At 42.9% G+C, this 20691-nt stretch overlaps 1 protein-coding gene across 2 annotated transcripts; it reads left to right on the top strand.

The window, feature by feature from the left end:
* Window positions 1–305: 305 nt before the first annotated feature.
* On the top strand, window positions 306–19449 carry proser3 (proline and serine rich 3). Of its 2 annotated transcripts, XM_084052136.1 has the most exons (13): window positions 306–515; window positions 1190–1304; window positions 1937–2193; window positions 4116–4258; window positions 5345–5439; window positions 9049–9134; window positions 11008–11144; window positions 11499–12465; window positions 15126–15242; window positions 15303–15420; window positions 15892–16066; window positions 17989–18070; window positions 19314–19449. In XM_084052136.1, exons 1-13 carry the CDS (start codon window positions 505–507, stop codon window positions 19357–19359), a joined length of 2349 nt encoding a protein of 782 aa, XP_083908262.1. In that variant the 5' UTR covers window positions 306–504; the 3' UTR covers window positions 19360–19449. The 2 variants fall into 2 exon arrangements, with proteins under 2 accessions (XP_083908262.1, XP_083908261.1); XM_084052135.1 differs by having other exon boundaries at window positions 15126–15420.
* The last annotated feature ends 1242 nt before the right edge of the window (window positions 19450–20691 follow it).

The raw sequence follows: 20691 nt of genomic DNA on the forward strand, positions 1-20691 counted from the left end.
TTTCTGTTGTTAAAATGTTTACAAAATATTACAAATATTAGATTTTTTCCCCCCAATATTTTTGAAAATATTCCTTTTGAAAATATCAGATCTACAAGCTCACAACGTGTTGCCTCGCTACTCGTTGTGAGCTTGTAGATCTGCTATTTTAGATCTGCTATTGTAAGTTGTCGCTTCTTTTTTAGGCTTGCTTTCACAGACCTGCGGCTGCTTGTTTCTGCCGCAAAATCTCTGGTATCTGGCAACCCTGTTTGACAGTTTGAAGCGGGTTGTTTTTGTTGTTACTTTGTATCCAACATCAGGAACACTAACACACACTTTATGTTGGAACAACATCTACACACGTTGTGTAGGAGCTCCTACAGGTGTTGATGTGTTTCCATGGTAACGCTCTCATAGTTTTATGAATGATGGATTGTCATTGATCAGACTGAAGAGGATTAACTGTACTTATTATTATTATTATTATTATTATTACATCCTGAATAACTCACTGCTTTGGTGATGAAATCCAGGTAAGACTTACAGAACACTGATTATTATGTTATACCAGTATTACTGCGTTATTACCAGTGGTGGAAGAAGTACTCAGATATTTTTACTTAAGTAAAAGTAGCAATAGCACAATATAAAAATCTACACGCTTGTAGATCTGCTATTTTCAAATAGCCTAGGTATAAAATAGGACTAAAGTGGTTAATGTATGTTTTATGATATAATAATGTATATCTACAAAGTAACTAAAGTTTTCAAATAATTATAGTGGAGTAAAGGTATAATATTTGCCTGTATCTGTAAGAGCTGGGTTCATTTGGTTCCATATTTGTACTCCCAGAGTGTCATGAACTGTGGTGATGTGATGGTGTGTCCTCACAGGGCTGTTTAAACACTTAAACCCTCATATATACTTAGTAAATTTGTCCTGAGCTGGTTCTGTACTTGGTCTGCTCTTTTTTTCCCTCTACACCAAATCCATTCGCCACAAAAATAGCCGATCTACAAGCTCACAACGAGTCACCATCTGATATTTGTTGGTGAATGTTCCCCCCAAAATCCCAGAATATGGATGCTAGGTTTCAAGTTGTGTGTGTGTGTGTGTGTGTGTGTGTGTGTGTGTGTGTGTGTGTGTGTGTGTGTGTGTGTGTGTGTGTGTGTGTGTGTGTGTGTGTGTGTGTGTGTGTGTTTACAGCGGAGCAGCAGTGTTTACCAGGCAGAACCCCTTCCCCCCCGCCCGTCCAGTAGGACGGTCCCACTACCATCCATCATCACGCACTGACAGCCTGAGCCAGAAGAAGAGACACACGGTTTGTTCTGAACAAATACAATACAATCAAGACCAACGTTTAAGAGTTCCTCTGTGTTCTCCACTGAATAATACACTGTTCTCTACAGTACGTGGTTCTCAACCTTTTCAGGCTTGGACCCCCCGAAATAATCATATTTGAACTGGGGACCCCCCAAAATAATCATATTTGAACTGGGGACCCCCCAAAATAATCATATTTGAACTGGGGACCCCCCACCACCCTGGCAAACACTGGGAATGTGGGAGTTGAGGCATTCATTTTTATTTTTTTTAAAGATTTTTTGGGGGCTTTTTATGTTGAACATATACAGTAAATATTGTGAAAATAGCTGATCTACAAGCTTGTAGATCTGCTATTTTCAAAATGTTTCTTATATTATTTGATCATTTGGCCAATGTTTGACCAGTTTTATACTATAGTTTGTTGATTAGTTTTGATGCAGTAATGCTCTCTTTTCTTTTCTTTATTATTTTTATGTTTTTAGGTATTAAAAAGGTCTTAAAAGTCATTAAATTGTCACTGTACTGTCATCTGGGGGACCCCCCCAAAAGTCATGTTGGGACCCCCCAGACCCACAGGTTGAACCACTGTTCTGTTCTAACGCTTTGTGTTATGTCTGCTCTCTGTAGAGTCTGAGTCCTGTTCTTCCAACCAAACCTCCTCACAAACAGCAGCCTGTGAAGCCAGAGGAGAAGCATCTTCCTGGGGGAGCAGAGAGACCATGCTCCTCCTCCTCCATCACCTCCTCCTCCATCATCACAGAGGAGCAGCGGCCATGCTTCTCAGAGTCCTGGCCGTCGACTGAGCAGAGCAGATCTCCAAATGACATGGAGACGTTCAAACCATCTGCAGGGTCTGGAGATCTACAGGATTCTGTGCTGGCAAAGTACGCTGTCCAGTTGTTTTTCTACAGCTTAGCACTAGTGGCAGCATAACTTAATCATGTCATTGTAAACCGGTACATGGTGCATTTATAAAACACCTTTGTCCAAAGCACTTTGAAATGTGCATTACATTAACACACACGCACACGCACACGCACACTCACACAGACAGACAGACAGACAGACAGACAGACAGACAGACAGACAGACATGCTCATCAGGAGCAGTTAGGGGTTCAGTGTCTTGCTCAAGGACACTTGAGGAGCCAGGAGAAGCCGGGGATTGAACCGGAATCCTTTTGCTTTTCAAAGTTTGCTTTGAACGAGTATCTTTCTCTTCTTCCACGGTGGCTGAGGCATTGCTGCATGCAGATAGGATACTGGCAGCAAATAGGATACTGAAGCCACAATGCTGAGTTGCTTACCGTGTAGCCTATAGATTTAATATATATATATACATGGTGTAGCCTATAGATTTAATATATATATATACATGGTGTAGCCTATAGATGTGAGGAGTGAGGATACATTTGCACACTCACTTGTAAACCTGTTACGCAAAGTAGCCATTTGGGTACTTGGCTCATGAATCGAGGGGAACGCGTTCAAGCACATCCGTACCTGTGCATGTGCGTGAACAAAAAAAAACTGTAGGGACCGGTGCACCCCTGGTGCTACAGTATACAAATGTAGTACATTTACCGTTTATATTTACATAATGCTTTTCTAAAGCACAAGTACAAATTATGTTTAATGATCCTGTGGCTCCAAACACATCACTTTAGTAATCACTGATCAATAAAGGTATGTACGTAACATGTAACATCCATGATCACTGTTCTGTCAGGTATGTAGATCAGTGGTTCTCAAACCTTTTCATGTCAAGGACCCCCAAATTGACACTTATTAGCCCGCGGACCCCCATTCGAAAAGATATGCCAGGGACCCCCATAAGAGACAATTCTTTTTACGGCTCTAGCAGTGATTCTCAACCATTTTAAGTTTGACAAAGGACAATTCCTTTTAACAGGTTGTTCATGAAAGTCCTTGCGGTCTTGTTTCCAATGAGAACCTGTGAGCTAGCCTGGTTCCAGACGAATCTGCCTTTGCAAAATTGCATGCACTTTAGCCCTCGGCAGATTAGGTCTGGCCCCCCTCCATAGAGATTTCAATTCTCTCCCTCCGCAGTTGTGCGGAACCAACCAGGGCCCAGTATCCAAATGTGGGCGGGCTTATCACCTTATTTGGAGCAATGACGTACAAGGAAGCACTGCTCTGATTGGTTCGTTCAAGGAAGCACTGCTCTGATTGGTTTAGGTCTAACCAATAGAGTCCGTTTGGATATTTTTGTAACCGCCCCTTGGAAGAAAATGTACCGTTGATAGGGACCAGACTAATATCCACGCAGTGTGTCGTGTGATATTGTCTGGCTACGCGAGGTTACCTGTGAGCAATTAGGGGTTAAGAATCTTGCTCAGGGACAAATTTCATTTCATCGTATGCTGTCCTGGCCGGGAATCGTACCTGCGGCAACCAGGGCCTCTGGCTCCTTAGGCGGACTCACTAACCACTCAGCTATGGCCGCCCCTACTCAGCTATGGCCGCCCCTACATGCATTAGGCCTACGGACCCCCATTTAATGGCATTTCTATCTCTGGGACCCCAATTTATAATTGTAAAATCAATGTTAATGTAACTCTGAGAGTGTACAAATGGAACCAAATGGACCCGTTAGGGTCCATTTGGTTCCATTTGTACACTCTCAGAGTTACAGACCCATAAGGGTCCATTTGGTTCCTATCCATCATTTAGCTGGGGACCCCCTGGAACTCCCTCAAGGACCCCTGGGGGTCCCCGGACCCCACTTTGAGAACCAATGATGTAGATTAGATAACATGTAACATCCATGATCACTGTTCCAACAGGTTTGTAGATCGTTTTCGCCACGGTCGTCCACAGAGCAGAGCCGAGCGCCAGCAGAGAGCAGAGGAACCTCAGTCCTTCTGGTGGATGAGGGATCCATCACCTCTACCCTGTAGTTCTACCCCCACACAGAGCCCACATAAAGGTCTGTCTGTCCTTTAACTTGTAGTTCTACCCCCACACAGAGCCCACATAAAGGTCTGTCTGTGCTTTAACTTGTAGTTCTACCCCCACACAGAGCCCACATAAAGGTCTGTCTGTGCTTTAACTTGTAGTTGTATCAACCCTCAGGCCCTCAGGACCCTCTCAGGGGCCCTGATTCAGCCCCTTTTTGACTATGCTAGCTCCTCTTGGTACTCCAACACCTCAGTGTCACTGAAGACTAAGCTTCAAACCTCCCAAAACAAACTGATTCGACTACTTCTCGGACTGGGGCCCATGATCCACCTCTCTCCCACTCACTTTGCCAGCCTAGGCTGGCTCAGGGTGGAAGACAGGGTTATACAACAAAAAATGGGACTGGTCTTCAAAATTGTAAATGCAGATTTGCCCGAAATGCCCCCTATACCCGCATATCTGTATAAATACCTCGAAAAAGTTAGTGACACCCACAGTCACAAAACTAGAGGGAGCGTAAACAACAATCTGGTAACACCCACCCATAAAACAAACATGGGCAAATTCTCCTTCTACAGCACAGCCATAAAGGTATGGAATAGTTTAACCCCATCCCTCAAAAAATGCAGTTTGTTAGGGTCCTTTAAAACAGCCCTAAAAACTCATCTTTCTGGAGGCCAACAGAGGAGCTAGTACCAGTTTCCCTGTAGACAGACAACCCCCCCCTCCCCTTTTTTTGTATATATTTTTTATTTTTATTTTTTTTGTACATAGTGGTAATTTTCCTCTGTATTCTTATGTTGATTTTTTAACTGTTTGGTTGCTATATATATGTCTATGAAATTAATAACAAGGACCCCAACGGAAACAAGTCCGCAAGGACTTTTTTGGACGGACCTTTTAGACAAAAGTATTATAAATGTAACGGTGTTGTTTTACATTATTTTGCCTAATAAACATTTCAATCAATCAATCATATAACTATGAAAACATATTTATTTTAACAAAACCACATCACTGCACCTTTTAATGTGGAACACGATGCCACCACTTCTACATTGGAGAAAGTAAAGCCATCTCTGCCTTGTCTCCCCTGTGTTTCTGTTTGTCCCAGCTGTACCGGACCACCACTCAGGGACCCCCAGTCCAGTCAGACACCATAGCAGCCCCCCCTCCCCCTGTACAGACACCCTGGAGTTCACTGCAATGGTGAGTCCACTCAGAGACGTCATTTCAGAAAGAAACGGGGCCGGGGCGGCAAAAAAATAAGTTGCCTCACTTCTAAAATAGCGAAAATAGTGGATCTACAAGCTTGTAGATCCACTATTTTCGCTATTTGTTTGGGGGCGAAAAGATAACATGTTTGAGAATGTTCGCCTATAATGATGACATTCCCAAAAAACAGGGATGCTACGTTGAGAGTGTTTAATAAATGAATGGTTGCATTAAGCAATAAAATGCTTGTCTAAATGATAACTCATGTCACATGTAAGATGGACGGCATCGATTGCGATGAAATCAAATTAACCCTTTTAAGACCGGTAACGCATCTGTGTTATTTCTTTTGGCTATTCAAAAATAGCAGATCTACAAGCTCATAGTGCGGCAGAAATCGTGAACATCTGTGCAAATCTTTGAATATATATATATTTTTTAAAGTGAATATTTGTGACTCAAATATTTTCTTCTGGGGGGATTCTGCAATCCTAACAGTTTTTTTCAAACATTTTTTGCTATAATATCAGTGGTTCTCAATCTTTTTCATGTCAAGGACCCCCAAAATGATATGTATTTGGCTGCGGACCCCCGTCTAAAAATATTTTGTTCCAGAGACCCCCAGCAGAAGCAAAGATTTGAGTTACAAATGTTCGCTTAAAAAAAATATATATATATATTCAAGATTTGCACACATTTTCCATGATTTTTCAAAAAATATCAGATCTACAAGCTCATAGCGCTGCACTCGGTTCCGCGATATGACCTTGTAGATCTGCTATTTTTTGAATAGCCAAAGTATAAAATAATGGTTTAAGTGGTTACACAGTTGCCGGTTTAAATGGGTTAATCTGCTAAAACAATTCAGAGTTGGGGGACAATTATGCATAAAATAACTGGATTTGAGGTTCAATGTAAACACTAGGGGGCGCCATCCCCTGATGAGTCCACTTCCTGCTCATACATATCCTCTCTGTCAGGTAGAAACCTTGTACGTACACAACTGTTACTTTTCAGGAAATGTAAAAATGAATGTAGTTATTATTTAGTATTATGAGTCACAAGCTCTTGTTAATATGTTTAATTGGTTCAATATTCATAAAACACACACACACACACACACACACACACACACACACACACACACACACACACACACACACACACACACACACACACACACACACACACACACACACACACACTTAACCTCTTTCAACCTGGCCTAAAATCTAAGTTTTTCCAAAAATGTCTGCTACAGTATTTAGTATTCTTTGCTATTCTTGTGTGATGTTGTTCTACGACAAAGTATAAAATAGGCCATTTATTTATGGAAAAGAACATAAAAGGATGAAATATAAACAGAGATACAAGGTTTCTGCCTGACAGCGACAATATCATGTAATCTACATTACATTACATTACATTACAGTCATTTAGCAGACACTTTTATCCAAAGTGACTTACAATAAGTGCATTCAACATAGGTAGGGAACAAAACTACTAATCACCAGAAGTCTGAAGGGTGCATTAATCTATTGGGTGCCAGGACACTCAGTCATTTCAAATTCATGTGAAAGTATTTTTTTTTACTTCTAATTAGTAGATAATGGTCTATAGAACAATTTGACTCGAGGATAAATAAACCAGATTGAAAATATATATTTTTTTGGTTCATTTCCAAAATGGCCAAAATCAGAATTATGTTTTTTTGAAAAATCTTAATGTTCCCACAATTGCTGATATATATATATTATTGCTATATCAAGTCAATACTGTGTGAGGAATCAACTGGAGTTCAAATATGGATGTTTTGAATATTCTGGTATGGAAAATTACGACGGCTGCCAATTAACATCGAATGACTTCAAATTACACCCAACTTCTATTAGGCCTGGACAGTCAGTCATTTCAAGTTGTTGTGAAACTATAGTTGTTTTCTATTGCAGATGGGCATTCTAGTGTGATGGGCATTTAGGTATGACGTGCATAAAACGGATGCAATTCTGCAGATTTTACTTCAATTTATACATTTCTACAGGGTACTGTAGCAGAGACGTTTCACTTATAAATATGTTGATTTGATTTTAGAATGCGTTGCTGTTGTCTGGGTTGTTAGGATGTTATGTAAGTGTGAGTGTCTGCTGTGTAATGTCATAAAAGAGTGACACATTGTCAGGGTTTATTCTGCTCATAAATATTTACATCTTACAGTCACTGCTCTCTGTCTGCTGTGGACATCTGTGTTTATTACAATTCTTCACAACTGCATATTCTTTGCCCCAGCATGCATGGTTATTGAAGAAGAAAATAACTGCACGACACCTATTATAATACTGTAACCTAATTACCTCGGTATGATTTGATGTCAGAAGAATTGATTGATGAGCTTATATCCATTAAGATTTCTTTGGCTATTCAAAAATAGCAGATCTACAAGCTCATAGCGCGGCACCGAGTGCCACCGAGTCCCTTAAATCATCATTTTTAATGCCCAAAAATGTTCATTTTGGGCATGAAAAAGTTGGGGCACCACTGATATAGCAACATACTGTTTGGCTTTAGAAAGCATTTTTAGATATGTATTTGGTCGTGGACCCCCGGGCCCCATCTCAAAATATGTTGTTCCAGGGACCCCCCAGAAGCAAAGATTTGAGTTTACAAATGTTCGCTTTAAAAATATAGGGATATATTCAAAGATTTGCACGAAGTTTCACGATTTTTCAAAAATAGCAGATCTACAAGCTCATAGCGCGGCACCGAGTGCCGTGCTTTGAGCTTGTAGATCTGCTATTTTTGAATAGCCAAATAAATCTAAAATGACCGGATTGAATGGGCTAACATGCACTATATAATGTTTGCAGCAGGGTTGAGCTGTAGGGGGTACGGGGGGGTACGGCGTACCCTTAGTTCTGACACTGTGGGAGCTGGGGGCGCGCGTGCACGCACCGTCAGCGGCGGTCTTTAACGCCTTAAAGTTTAAAAACAATAGCCTCTCAAGGTTCGCGCCGTCAGTGGCGAGCCGTTCTCAATAGCGTCTACCTGGCTGCTTTGCATAACATTAGGCTACTGGAGAAAAGACACGGACTTGAATTGAATGTGTACATTCCTCTCACAATGACAGACAACAGTCTCTGCACTGCAAGGTGTGAAGGGGAGGATCGCTTAGCAGAGGACCCAGTTCTCTGAGACAAGACAAAGACAAGTTGTCTGATTATTTTAAGTAGGCCTACTTATGTGTGGGTGAGTCTATGTAAAGGGCTTTTATATAAAATTAAAAGGAAAATACAATAATTAATTTGAAACAAAAATAAAAACAACAAATTAACAATGCAACAATACAACAAAATAATAAGACATATGATTACATTAATAATCACATGTTGAATACAGTATTTCAACTAGCACTGAGCTGAGTGGCTATGTGCGCGCACGTGCGCGCGCGTGACGCCATACAATACAGTACCCTTAGTTAAAAAATCCACAGCTCACCACTGGTTTGCAGTAAATAGAGCGTGGGGGTGATTCACACAGTAATGTGACTGTAATGAATATTCATGTATGTTCAGTGTTGTTTCATTGTCTTCTGTATTGGGTCACCAGGGTCTGTCAGACTCCTCCCACGTTGACCTCGTTGACCCTGAGATCCTGCGGCTACAGGAACGGGCCAGCAGGCTGCTGCTGAGAAGGTAGGACCACCACCCCACCACCCACCTGAATTAAAACACGCTTAACTAACTGCTAAGAATTGTTTGAACCTATTAACGAACGTTAGTGAATAGGGGGGAGAGAGGGGGGTAAAGGTTTGGTCCGAGCTGCAGTCCGACCTAGCTCCAGTGTTGCCAGATTCCGTGAGTGAAACAAGCGACCAGGTCTATGAAAACAAGCCCAAAACAAGCGACCAGTTTCACCACTTGAGCCCTATTACATCAGCTATTTTGAATCAGAATCTTGTAAGCCAGCCCAACTAAGCAACTACACTTCAGAAACAAGCCCAAACAATAGCGACCCGCAACTATGAATATTTACAACTTTTACTTGGAAAACAAGCCCAAAGTCGCTTATAATAAGCAGACTGGCAGGATCTTGCAGGCCAGTGCTGCCAGCTCTAAAGCATTAGCACAACAATTACATTACGGTCATTTAGCAGATGCTTTTATCCAAAGTGACTTACAATAAGTGCATTCAACATAGGAAGGGAACTAAACTACTAATCACCAGAAGTCTGAAGTGCATTTTCTTCTAAAACAAGCAACTAAGAGTATACAGTACCTAGCGCTGAGGTAAAAGTGCAATATATCAGCTACCTACTTTCATAAACAGATGAGACAAATAGGAAAATCAAATGAGTAAGAGATAAAACAAATATGTGTATCGACTAAACAAGATCCAATAAAACAAGAGCTCGTTCAAATAATTGACTGCAAGTAGGCAATGCGAAGAGGAAGGGTAGTGTTTCCTGAAGAGGTGGGTTTTCAGCCTGCGGTGAAAGATGGCCAGTGACTCTGCTGTCCTGACATCAGTGTCTCTGCTGTCCTGACATTAGTGTCTCTGCTGTCCTGACACCAGTGTCTCTGCTGTCCTGACATCAGTGACTCTGCTGTCCTGACATCAGTGACTCTGCTGTCCTGACACCAGTGTCTCTGCGGTCCTGACATCAGTGACTCTGCTGTCCTGACATCAGTGACTCTGCTGTCCTGACATTAGTGTCTCTGCTGTCCTGACATCAGTGACTCTGCTGTCCTGACATCAGTGACTCTGCTGTCCTGACATCAGTGACTCTGCTGTCCTGACATCAGTGTCTCTGCTGTCCTGACATCAGTGACTCCGCTGTCCTGACATCAGTGTCTCTGCTGTCCTGACATCAGTGTCTCTGCTGTCCTGACATCAGTGACTCTGCTGTCCTGACATCAGTGTCTCTGCTGTCCTGACATCAGTGTCTCTGTTGTCATGACATCAGTGACTCTGTTGTCATGACATCAGTGACTCTGTTGTCCTGACATCAGTGTCTCTGCTGTCCTGACATCAGTGACTCTGCTGTCCTGACATCAGTGTCTCTGTTGTCATGACATCAGTGTCTCTGTTGTCATTACATCAGTGACTCTGCTGTCCTGACATCAGTGACTCTGCTGTCCTGACACCAGTGTCTCTGCTGTCCTGACACCAGTGTCTCTGCTGTCCTGACACCAGTGTCTCTGCTGTCCTGACACCAGTGTCTCTGCTGTCCTGACACCAGTGTCTCTGCTGTCCTGACACCAGTGTCTCTGCTGTCCTGACATCAGTGTCTCTGCTGTCCTGACATCAGTGTCTCTGCTGTCCTGACGTCAGTGGGGAGTTCATTCCACCACTGTGGGGCCAGAACAGAGAAAAGCTGTGACCGTGTAGATCGACCAGAAGGACCAACAATGTGCGCATCGGCCGACTTCTTGTGATGAACTAAATGGCAACTTTTGCCAACAGACTGCTGGTCTGTTGTAGTCTGAAGTAGTCTGTTTGGTGGATTCACCTTGTGCTTTTCTCAGTGAGGGTTCTGTTATTAACATGATGTCATGTGTTCCTCAGTGAGGGCTCGGTCAGCAGTGAGTCCGTCCCCATCAGCTCAGAGGGTCTGGGATGCTCAGAGTTCTCCTCTCCAGTCAGTACAGATGAACCAGTAAGAAGAGCCATCATTCCCAGTGCTATGGAACCAGTCACTGCTGGTAAGAATGCTGCTTGTGGAGGGAGATGGATGTATGATGTGGTGACGTGTGTGTGTGTGTGTGTGTGTGTGTGTGTGTGTGTGTGTGTGTGTGTGTGTGTGTGTGTGTGTGTGTGTGTGTGTGTGTGTGTGTGTGTGTGTGTGTGTGTGTGTTTGTGTGTTTGTTTGTGTGTTTGTTTTACATACCAAAGATACAACAGTTGAAGCCTGGGTTCGTTACCAAGCGGCCGTATACCTCCTGAGCCACTGCCGGAATAAACTGTACAATCTTCTGGTTCATCAAGAAAATAAACCACAACCACAATCTCTCTGTGAATAAAATAACATCTACAATGTGTTTATTATGAATCTGCAGGAACTCTGAGCTCAGCTTCCCTCCATGTTGCCTCCTCAGCGCCACGCCCAGCAGACGACATCCTGTTCCAGTGGCGTTTGAGGAGGAAGATGGAGTCGGCACGCCAGTGGGCCCCGCCCCCGACCCAGTCCCCCCAGTACCCAGCTCAGCAGCAGTCTCAGTCCTTCCAGTACCCAGCTCAACAGCAGTCTCAGTACCCAGCTCAACAGCAGTCTCAGTCCTTCCAGTACCCAGCTCAGCAGCAGTCTCAGTACCCAGCTCAACAGCAGTCTCAGTACCCAGCTCAACAGCAGTCTCAGTCCTTCCAGTACCCAGCTCAGCAGCAGTCTCAGTACCCAGCTCAGCAGCAGTCTCAGTCCCCTCAGTACCCAGCTCAGCAGCAGTCTCAGTACCCAGCTCAGCAGCAGTCTCAGTCCCTTCAGTACCCAGCTCAAGAGCAGTCTCAGTCCCCTCAGTACCCAGCTCAACAGCAGTCTCAGTACCCAGCTCAGCAGCAGTCTCAGGACCCTTCCTCCCAAACGGTTCGTCCTCCATCACGACCAGAAACCCAACAGACCCCTTCAACGGGGGTCCGGCCCCGCCCCTCTGCCACGCCCATCTCCAGCCCTACGCTCTCCAGACTCCAGAGCGGCGACGCCCAGGCCCATGTCCCCGCCCACATGCACCTCCTCTGTGACGTGCTGCCCTGCCCCGCCCGCTCGCCCCCTCCTTCCAAACCGCGACACAAACACCTCCCCAAGCCCAGGACCCGCGGTGTGGCTCCTCCCACCTCCTCCTCTGAAGAGGAGGAGTTCGGTAAACGTGTGTCTTCGCGGCCGTCGTGGCCGCTGCAGCCCGCTTCATCTGTGACCACAGAAGAAGAAGAGTGGAGGGGAGCCGAGAGGAACCGCCAGGAGAAACAACACAGAATACAAGCAGAGAAGAAGAAGACCGTGGTGTCCAGCAGGAAGAACAAAACCTCAACCAGGTATAATTATTGAAATAAACATTCACACATAATTATACACTACATGTTACATCATTATGCCTATATGCTTAAAGGGATTGTAGGCAACATTAAGCCTAAATTTAAAAAATATTTATATATATATATATTTTGCATTTTCTCCCCTCTATCAGCCACTATATAATGATGCTGGGGTGTTCTCCTGCATTGAAACACAGTCCTCTTTCTGAAATCCGTATTTTCCTCTACTATTTATGTTTATGTTATGTCTGTCGGGACGTAAATTAACGCACGCATGTGCGCGTCCGTGCGCGTCCGTGCCCGTGTGAACTTTTTACTTTCGGTTTTAAAACGCTCTCAAACTTCGTTTTTGAGGCACAGAATTTACTTTTAAGATAGCGTGTGGATAGAATTTAGTTGTTTAACTTCATACATGTGGTCAATTAATCATGAAAGAGCCTATTTAAAAATAACAATTCAGAGAACCGTAGGGGCGGGCAGTTCCGCGAATTCTATCCGAATAAAGCAACCTATTTTGGGCATGGCCCATTTAGAAGTCCCCCCTGCGTCACCCCCTGGTGGTCGGGCAAACGAACTGCTGGAGGGGCGGTTTTTGACAACAGTTTTTTTTCTTTGATTATCTTTGAACTCGCCTACAATCCCTTCAAAGGAGTAGTTCACCCCAAAAATGACTTTTATCGATTACACACCCCATGAAGCCTTGAATACACATATTTATTTTTGTTTTTGACGCATTCCTAGGACAAAAATGTGATTACCGGCTGTGTTTCCGGTAGGAGACGCAAAAGAGTCTCCAACCGGAAACACAGACGGTAATCACCTTTTTGTCCTAGAAATGCAACAAAAAAAATGAATAAACTCCATGATTCAAGGCTTCATGGGGTGTGTAATTGATTGAAAATAAGTCTTTTTTGAGTGAACTACTCCTTCAAAGGACTATGATAGACCTTACTGGTGGTCTGACATGTTTATCTCATATCAGAGTTCTGTGTGTCTGTATTTACGGGGGCATTGCAGCTCTCTCGGAGCGTATTTCCGAATACACAAAGTGTGTAATGGCCCTGGGGTGTGGCACCTGGGCTGGCAGCACCTCATTCCAGGGGTGGCCTGTACCACCCTAGAACCCCCCCCCCCCCCCCCCCCCCCCCCCCTTAGAACCGCCTCTGCCAGCAACAACACTTACAGGGCTATGTCATAAACATGAAACCAAAACCAGTTACAACATCACACTAACACCAACATGCCATAGAACATGCCATAGAACAGTGGTTCTCAAACTTTTTCATGTCAAGGACCCCCAAATTGACACTTATTAGCCCGCGGACCCCCATTTCCAAAGATATGCCAGGGACCCCCATCAGAGAAGATATTTTACGGCTCTAGCAGTGATTTTCAACCATTTTAATTTCAAGGACCCCCAGTTTGACATGCATTAGGGCTACGGACCCCCATTTAATGGCATTTCTATCACTTGGACCGCAATTTATATTTTAAAATCTATGACAATGTAACTCTCAGAGTTACAGACCCATAAGGGTCCATTTGGTTCCATTTGTACACTCTCAGAGTTACAGACCCATAAGGGTCCATTTGGTTCCATTTGTACACTCTCAGAGTTACAGACTCATAAGGGTCCATTTGGTGCCTAATCTATCATTTAGCTGGGGACCCCCTGGAACTCCCTCAAGGACCCCTGGGGGTCCCCGGACCCCACTTTGAGAACCAATGCCATAGAACATGCCATAGAACATGCCATAGCCGACTCAAATGCTAGTGCAACACTAGTGTGCATAAAGTGTAAACAACATAAACGTACGCAAGAGGTAATATGCAGCATTTTGAGGATCATGCAAATGGTACAACAAATTAGCCCCTGTTGACAAAAAGTAACGCCAGGTCAGGTAGGTTATTGTGGCCTCCTGGTGGCGCTATAACAGTCCAATGTGAAAAGGGTGCCATTTTTCCTAGGCCTTTCACGGCAATCGGATGCGTTCATGATTTGAGGCATTTTGTTCCAAAAATGTGTTTTGCAAAAAAATCGACCTGCTGGTGGCGCTATAACAGGCCAACGGAGATTAACTGTTCACAGACGGACGGACACACACACGGACGGACGGACGGAGACAAAAATGTCAGCAAACACAAAATCTAAGAATAAAGGCATTAACCCATTAAGACCTGGAACTGTGTCATTTTTAGATTTGAGCTAAAAAGCATTATTTTACACTTTTGGCTATTCAAAAATAGCAGATCTATAAGCTCATAGCGAGGCACTGAGTGCCGCGCTATGAGCTTGTAGATCTGCTATTTTTGAAAAATCGTGAAAATGTGTGCAAATCTTTGAATATATATATATTTAAAGCGAACATTTTTAACTCAATTCTTTGCTTCTGGGGGTCCCCTGGAACAAAATATTTTGATGGGGGTCCGCGGCCAAATACATATCATTTTGGGGGTCCTTGACATGAAAAAGATTGAGCACCACTGATATAGAAACATACGTTTTTCAGAAAAATGTTGAGATTTAGGAGACATGTAGAATCGGCTTCAGGTCTCAATGGGTTTAACAGGGAAATAGTCTATGAGGGTGTTTGACTAAAGCTGTGAATAGACATAGACATAGACTTTATGGTTATGTAATATGTCCCATGTCCATGCAGACATGCCGTTGGAGGTGGGGACCATGATGACACAGGCTGTCTACAGCACAGCAGAGGCTCCAGAAAGGCCCCAACGAGGCCCCAGCGTCCCAGAGGAGACAGGGGCCAAAGGGACACGTACCAGGGGACATCCAGGGGCCAACAGGACACGTACCAGGGGACATCCAGGGGCCAAAGGGACACGTACCAGGGGACATCCAGGGGCCAAAGGGACACGTACCAGGGGACATCCATAGAGGACCGCACTGGGGACCGCGCCCCGCCACCTTCTCCTATCCACTGTGCGCTAGGACAGGTACGGACTTTGCATTGTGTGTGTGTGTGTGTGTGTGTGTGTGTGTGTGTGTGTGTGTGTGTGTGTGTGTGTGTGTGTGTGTGTGTGTGTGTGTGTGTGTGTGTGTGTGTGTGCGCGCGTGTGTGTTTTGAATATATGTTTTTTTAAAGCCAACATGACCATGAAAATGAATATGAATATGATGACCAGGTGTATTTCCGGTAGGGGACTCAAAGAGGCTCCTTTGAGTCTCCTACCGGATACATTAGCATCTTTCCGCTGGTAATTAAATTATTGTCTATAGGAATGCGACAAAAACAAAAAAATGTCCATGAATTCAATGCTTCATGGGGTGTGTAATTGATTGAAAATAAGTCATTTTTGGGGTAAACTACTCTTAAAGGAATGTCTTACTTAAAGGATTAATATGCTCTCTCTCGTGGAAATAAACAAATAAAGTATGAAGTAATGTTGTTTGTCCTCTCGGTGCAGGTGGTGTCAGAGGTCCTGTTCCCGCCCACACAGAGGAGGAGGAGTCCCGTCTCCTCTGACTCCTCCCCCCCGTACCCCACCCCTCCTGCTCCCCCCCCCCAGTCCCCTGCCCCGCCTCCCCCTGACCTCCAGCACCCTCTGGAGGTCATCACACAGCTGCTGCAGGAGGCCCAAGGTAAGGGGGGGGGGGGGGGGGGGGCTGTGACCTTTGACCCCGGGTTAATATAAGGGAATTTTTGCAGACGGACCACACATGTTGTCAGTGGTGTAAAGTAACTAAGTACATTTACTCAAGTACTGTACTTAAGTACAATGTTGAGGTATTTTTGAGTGGTGCCGAAGGCAACCACTCCTATACATGACTTTGTCCGTGTGTCCGTATGTATGTATGTATGTCCACAAACATTGATGACAACATCAATACGGGGCTCATCAAAGGCACCACTCACTTCACACAGGGTGTGATATTTTACTTTCTGGAGTATTTCCAATTTTCACTACTTTTACTTCTACTCCACTACATTTCAGAGGCAAATATTGTACTTTTACTCCACTACAATTATTTGAATTTTTTAGTTACTAGTTACTATGCAGATTTTGATTATTATTGCAAAACATACATTAACCACTTCAGCCCTACATACATTTAGGGCATTTGAAAATAGCAGATCTACAAGCTCACAATTTGTCGCGATGCGACACATTGTGATCTATAAGGGTCCATTTGGTTTCATTTTACACTCTCAAGAGTTAAAGATCTAATAAGGGTCCATGTGGTTACCAGCTCTCCATCATTTAGCTGCATGGGGACAACCTGGAACCCCCTCAAGGACCCCTAGTGGTCCCCGGACCACTGGTTGAGAACCACTGCTCCAGAACCTTCTGAGCTGCCATGATTTCATATCCTCCCGTCATAATAACCCTCACATAATACCACAGGCATGTTTACTTAACCAATCACATGGTTTCTGACACATAGAGACGTTATTTATTGGGTCAGGGTGACTTTCAAAGCATGTTGTTGTCGATCGCAGAACAGAACAGAACAGAACAGAACAGAACAGAACAGAACAGAACAGAACAGAACAGAACAGAACAGAACAGAACAGAACAGAACAGAACAGAACAGAACAGAACAGAACAGAACGGTTTGGTTGCGTAACAGAACCTAGAAAAACTGCTGTCCTGATGATTAGACCACATCTGTGTTCCTTTCCACACACTGTCTCTGGTCAACTGTCTCATTCATTGTATGATCTATCTGCTATTTCTGAAAAATCTGGACATTTTTTGACTCAAATCTTTGCTTCTGAGGGGTCCCTGGAACAACATATTATGAGATGGGGGTCCCTGGAACAACATATTATGAGATGGGGATCCGTGGCCAAATACATATTATTTTGGGGGTCCTTGACATGAAAAAGTTTGAGAACCACTGATATTATAGCGTCTAAATAAAGTAAATCAAGAATCAGTCAGCTGTGGCAGGGCGGTCTGGCCTCTGTGACCTCAGGAAATATCATTTCTTTAAGGGTCAGAAGGTCAAACTGAGAGGTCAGGGTGGCTGTGACCTTCATGACCTTTCCATGATGACATTCATTCCTACACTGAGTCACTGCATACGTTCACACATCTATGGAAACCAAGACTAACGTTAAGCCCTGATTTATACTTAAGTCTTGCAACAGAGTTTGCGTGCCAAAAATAGCAGATCTACAAGCTCATGCTTGTAGATCTGTATATCTATTTTTCGATAGCCAAAGAAATCGACACAGATGCGTTCCAGGTCTTTATGGGTTAAGACCTGAGGCCGATTCTACATATAGTTTATATATATAAAAAATAAAATACAGTATATCTCAAAATATTTTTGTTCCAGGGACCTCCAGAAGCAGAGATTTGAGTTACAAATGTTTCCTTTAAAAAAATATGTATTCAAAGATTTGCACCGATTTTCACGTTTTTTTTTCTTCAAAAATAGCAAATAGCTCATAGCACGCTCTATGAGCAAAGGACAAGTCCATGTCTCAGGGCAACACCTGCATCCATCTCCCCTCTTACACGTGTTCTCACCCTAAACCCTTTATCCTGCTTCAGATTCAGATGAAACAGAGTTTGAAGATGATCCATTGCTGCAGGTTCTACGCAAGCAGAGGCAATGGGTGAAGGACCAAATCAGGTAAAAATGATTAATGGATAACAAACATCATCATTCATATTATTCTTTGTTCTTCAGTGGTATATAGCATTTAAAGTAGTGATGAGCGGGCCGACCCGTAACCCGCGGGTCAACCCGTGGCGCGGGTGGGTCGAGTCAGGATTTCAGAGGCAATTATGCGGGCTGTGGGTGAGCGGGTCAGCCGCTCTCACACGCAAAAAAATAAATAAATCACATGCTCTTGTTTTGTCTGTATTCCTAATAAGAATAAGAATAATAACAATAAAACAGTTTGAATACACTTGGGGTGTATACTTGAAGATTATTTTCCTTCATGATTTTACCGATTTTATTTTTGTACCGCGGGTCGCGGGGCGGGTTGAGCCATAGATTTACATATGGGTTCGCGGGGCGGGTTGAGGCGGGTTGGGTTCCGTGGCGGGGCGGGTCATGAAAAAACCCGACCCGCACATCACTAATTTAAAGTCTTAAGGGCCCTATTTTCTCCGGGGCCTTACCCATAGACCATATTCACACGGTGGCCATGTCTGCATTTTGCATTGAAAAAAACGGGGTGGCATTTTATTAACTTAATAGCAAAATGGCCGCCGTGTGAATATGGTCTATTATCCCTAAACTTCTTTGCAATTTTTTACTATTTTAAAAAACATTTTCAAATAGTTCAACGAGCTGATCTAGAACGACACGTTGTGAGCTTGTAGATTGGCTGTAGAGTACAGAAGTCCTGACGTCACTCGTTCATCCCCTGGTTCGTAAAGTCATTTCTCTATGGAGAATAACATTGGGTAATCTTAGAATCGTCTCGTATAAGAATTGTGGTCCAAAAATAAACACACTGTCTCGGCGATATTGTCAGGGAGGAGGTTCTGTATCGTTTATGATAGTCAGTCACTCATATTTGATACAGTCTGTTTCTGACAAAAATTAATTCGGCGGAAGTAACATTATCGTTTTGTCACCGTCAGTTGATGCTTACCATAAGAGTCAAACCGCCGGGATCATTTGTTTATTTTTGGAACACAGTTCTTATTTGACACGATATTAAAGACGTCTATGGGATTCAGAATGGGGGGGGGAACCGTAAACCAGGTAGACAAACCTAGGATGTGTAAATTACGTCAGACTTCGGTGCTCTATTTAAACCATTTAAAAATGTTTTTAAAAAATAGTTTAAAAAAAAGTATGGCCCTTAAATGCTAAACACTAGCATGTGTGCTAAAACGTGTATTTTCTTGTCTTTCAGTGAAGTGGACTCAATGTTGGAGGAATTCCAACAACTGAATGCATGAACTCAGGACACGTTGATGCAGTAGCATGTTTTTTTAATGACATTTTTTATACAGAAATATACTTTTTATTTTATTTAGCATAAATATTTCCTACATTAAAAAGTGTTCAAACATTCTGTGTGAGCGTCGATCGTCAATCATGTCAAACAAGAACGTTAAAGTACATCAAAGTCACATCTTTACATAAAGAGCAAAACCAAAGCTTTGTGAGGGCATTATAATATTTACAAAATACTGCAGGCCAGTGTTTACACTGTGTCAGAGAAACGGGGAATATTTAGAACGGTGCCAGGAAAGTGTTCTAATGAGAGTTCTGGCACAAACAGAACATGCAGTACATGGTGTTGTGTTGCTGCTGTGTCTACAACGCCGTAGGTTTTGTCCTTTAAGAGAGACTCCATTCAGACTGGAACGCATCTGTGTCATTTTAAGATTTATGTGGCTATTCAAAAATAGGATCTGCAAGCTCATAGCGTGGCACTCCGAGCTTGTAGATCTGCTATGTTTTGGAAAAATCGTGAATCTTTGAATATATATATATATATTGTTTAAAGCAAACTATTTTAACTAAAATCTTTGCTTCTTGGGGGTCCCTGGAACTAAATATTTTGAGATGGGGGTCCACGGACAAATACATATCATTTTGGTGGTCCTTGACATGAAAAAAGTTTGAGAACCACTGATATTATAGCAACATATGTTTTTTCAAAAAACTGTTGGGATTTAGAAGACATTTTGTAGAATCCCCCAGAAGCAAAGATTTCAGTTACAAATGTTCGCTTAAAAAAAAAAAAAATCTAATCTAAAATAACGGCGATGCGTTCCCGGTCTTAATGGGTTAATATATCAATCCTATTCTCATATATAATGGTCTTCAGGTAGAAACCTTGTATTTCCAAAACTGTTAGTTTTCAGGAAATGTAAAAAAAAAGAACATGTGTTTCCAATGGATCCAATTTAGTTATTATTTAGTCACAAGATCTTGTTAATACTTTTCATTGGTTCCATATTTATAAAACACATTTAAATACTTTCAACTTTTTGTTCATGTTCGTTATAGAGGCTCAAATCTTCAACATTTCTCAGAAATATGCTGTGAGCTTGTAGATTTTAGCTCCTTTTGCTCGATGCCGTCATATGACTAAAGTAAACATGACAATAAATATGATGATAAAACTGGGCATTAATTAATGTGGGAAAATAAATAAACATGAAAAGATGAAATATGGAAATACAAGGTTTCTGCCTTCAGTTAGTTGTGTGTTTGATAGTGTTCTGTGTGTGTTCTGTGTGTGTTCTGTTTGTGTTCTGTTTGTGTTCTGTGTGTGTTCT

Source organism: Gymnoscopelus microlampas (assembly GCF_963454915.1).
Source record: "Gymnoscopelus microlampas genome assembly, chromosome: 3".
In the NCBI taxonomy this organism is placed as follows: Eukaryota; Metazoa; Chordata; class Actinopteri; order Myctophiformes; family Myctophidae; genus Gymnoscopelus; species Gymnoscopelus microlampas.

What these genes read in the sequence shown, in the direction of transcription:
- proser3 (XM_084052135.1), top strand. An exon ending in CAGGATTCTGTGCTGGCAAA is followed by an intron (nt 2,194 to 4,115) that starts GTACGCTGTCCA and finishes CTGTTCCAACAG; the next exon opens with GTTTGTAGATCGTTTTCGCC. An exon ending in AGCAGGCTGCTGCTGAGAAG is followed by an intron (nt 9,135 to 11,007) that starts GTAGGACCACCA and finishes TGTGTTCCTCAG; the next exon opens with TGAGGGCTCGGTCAGCAGTG.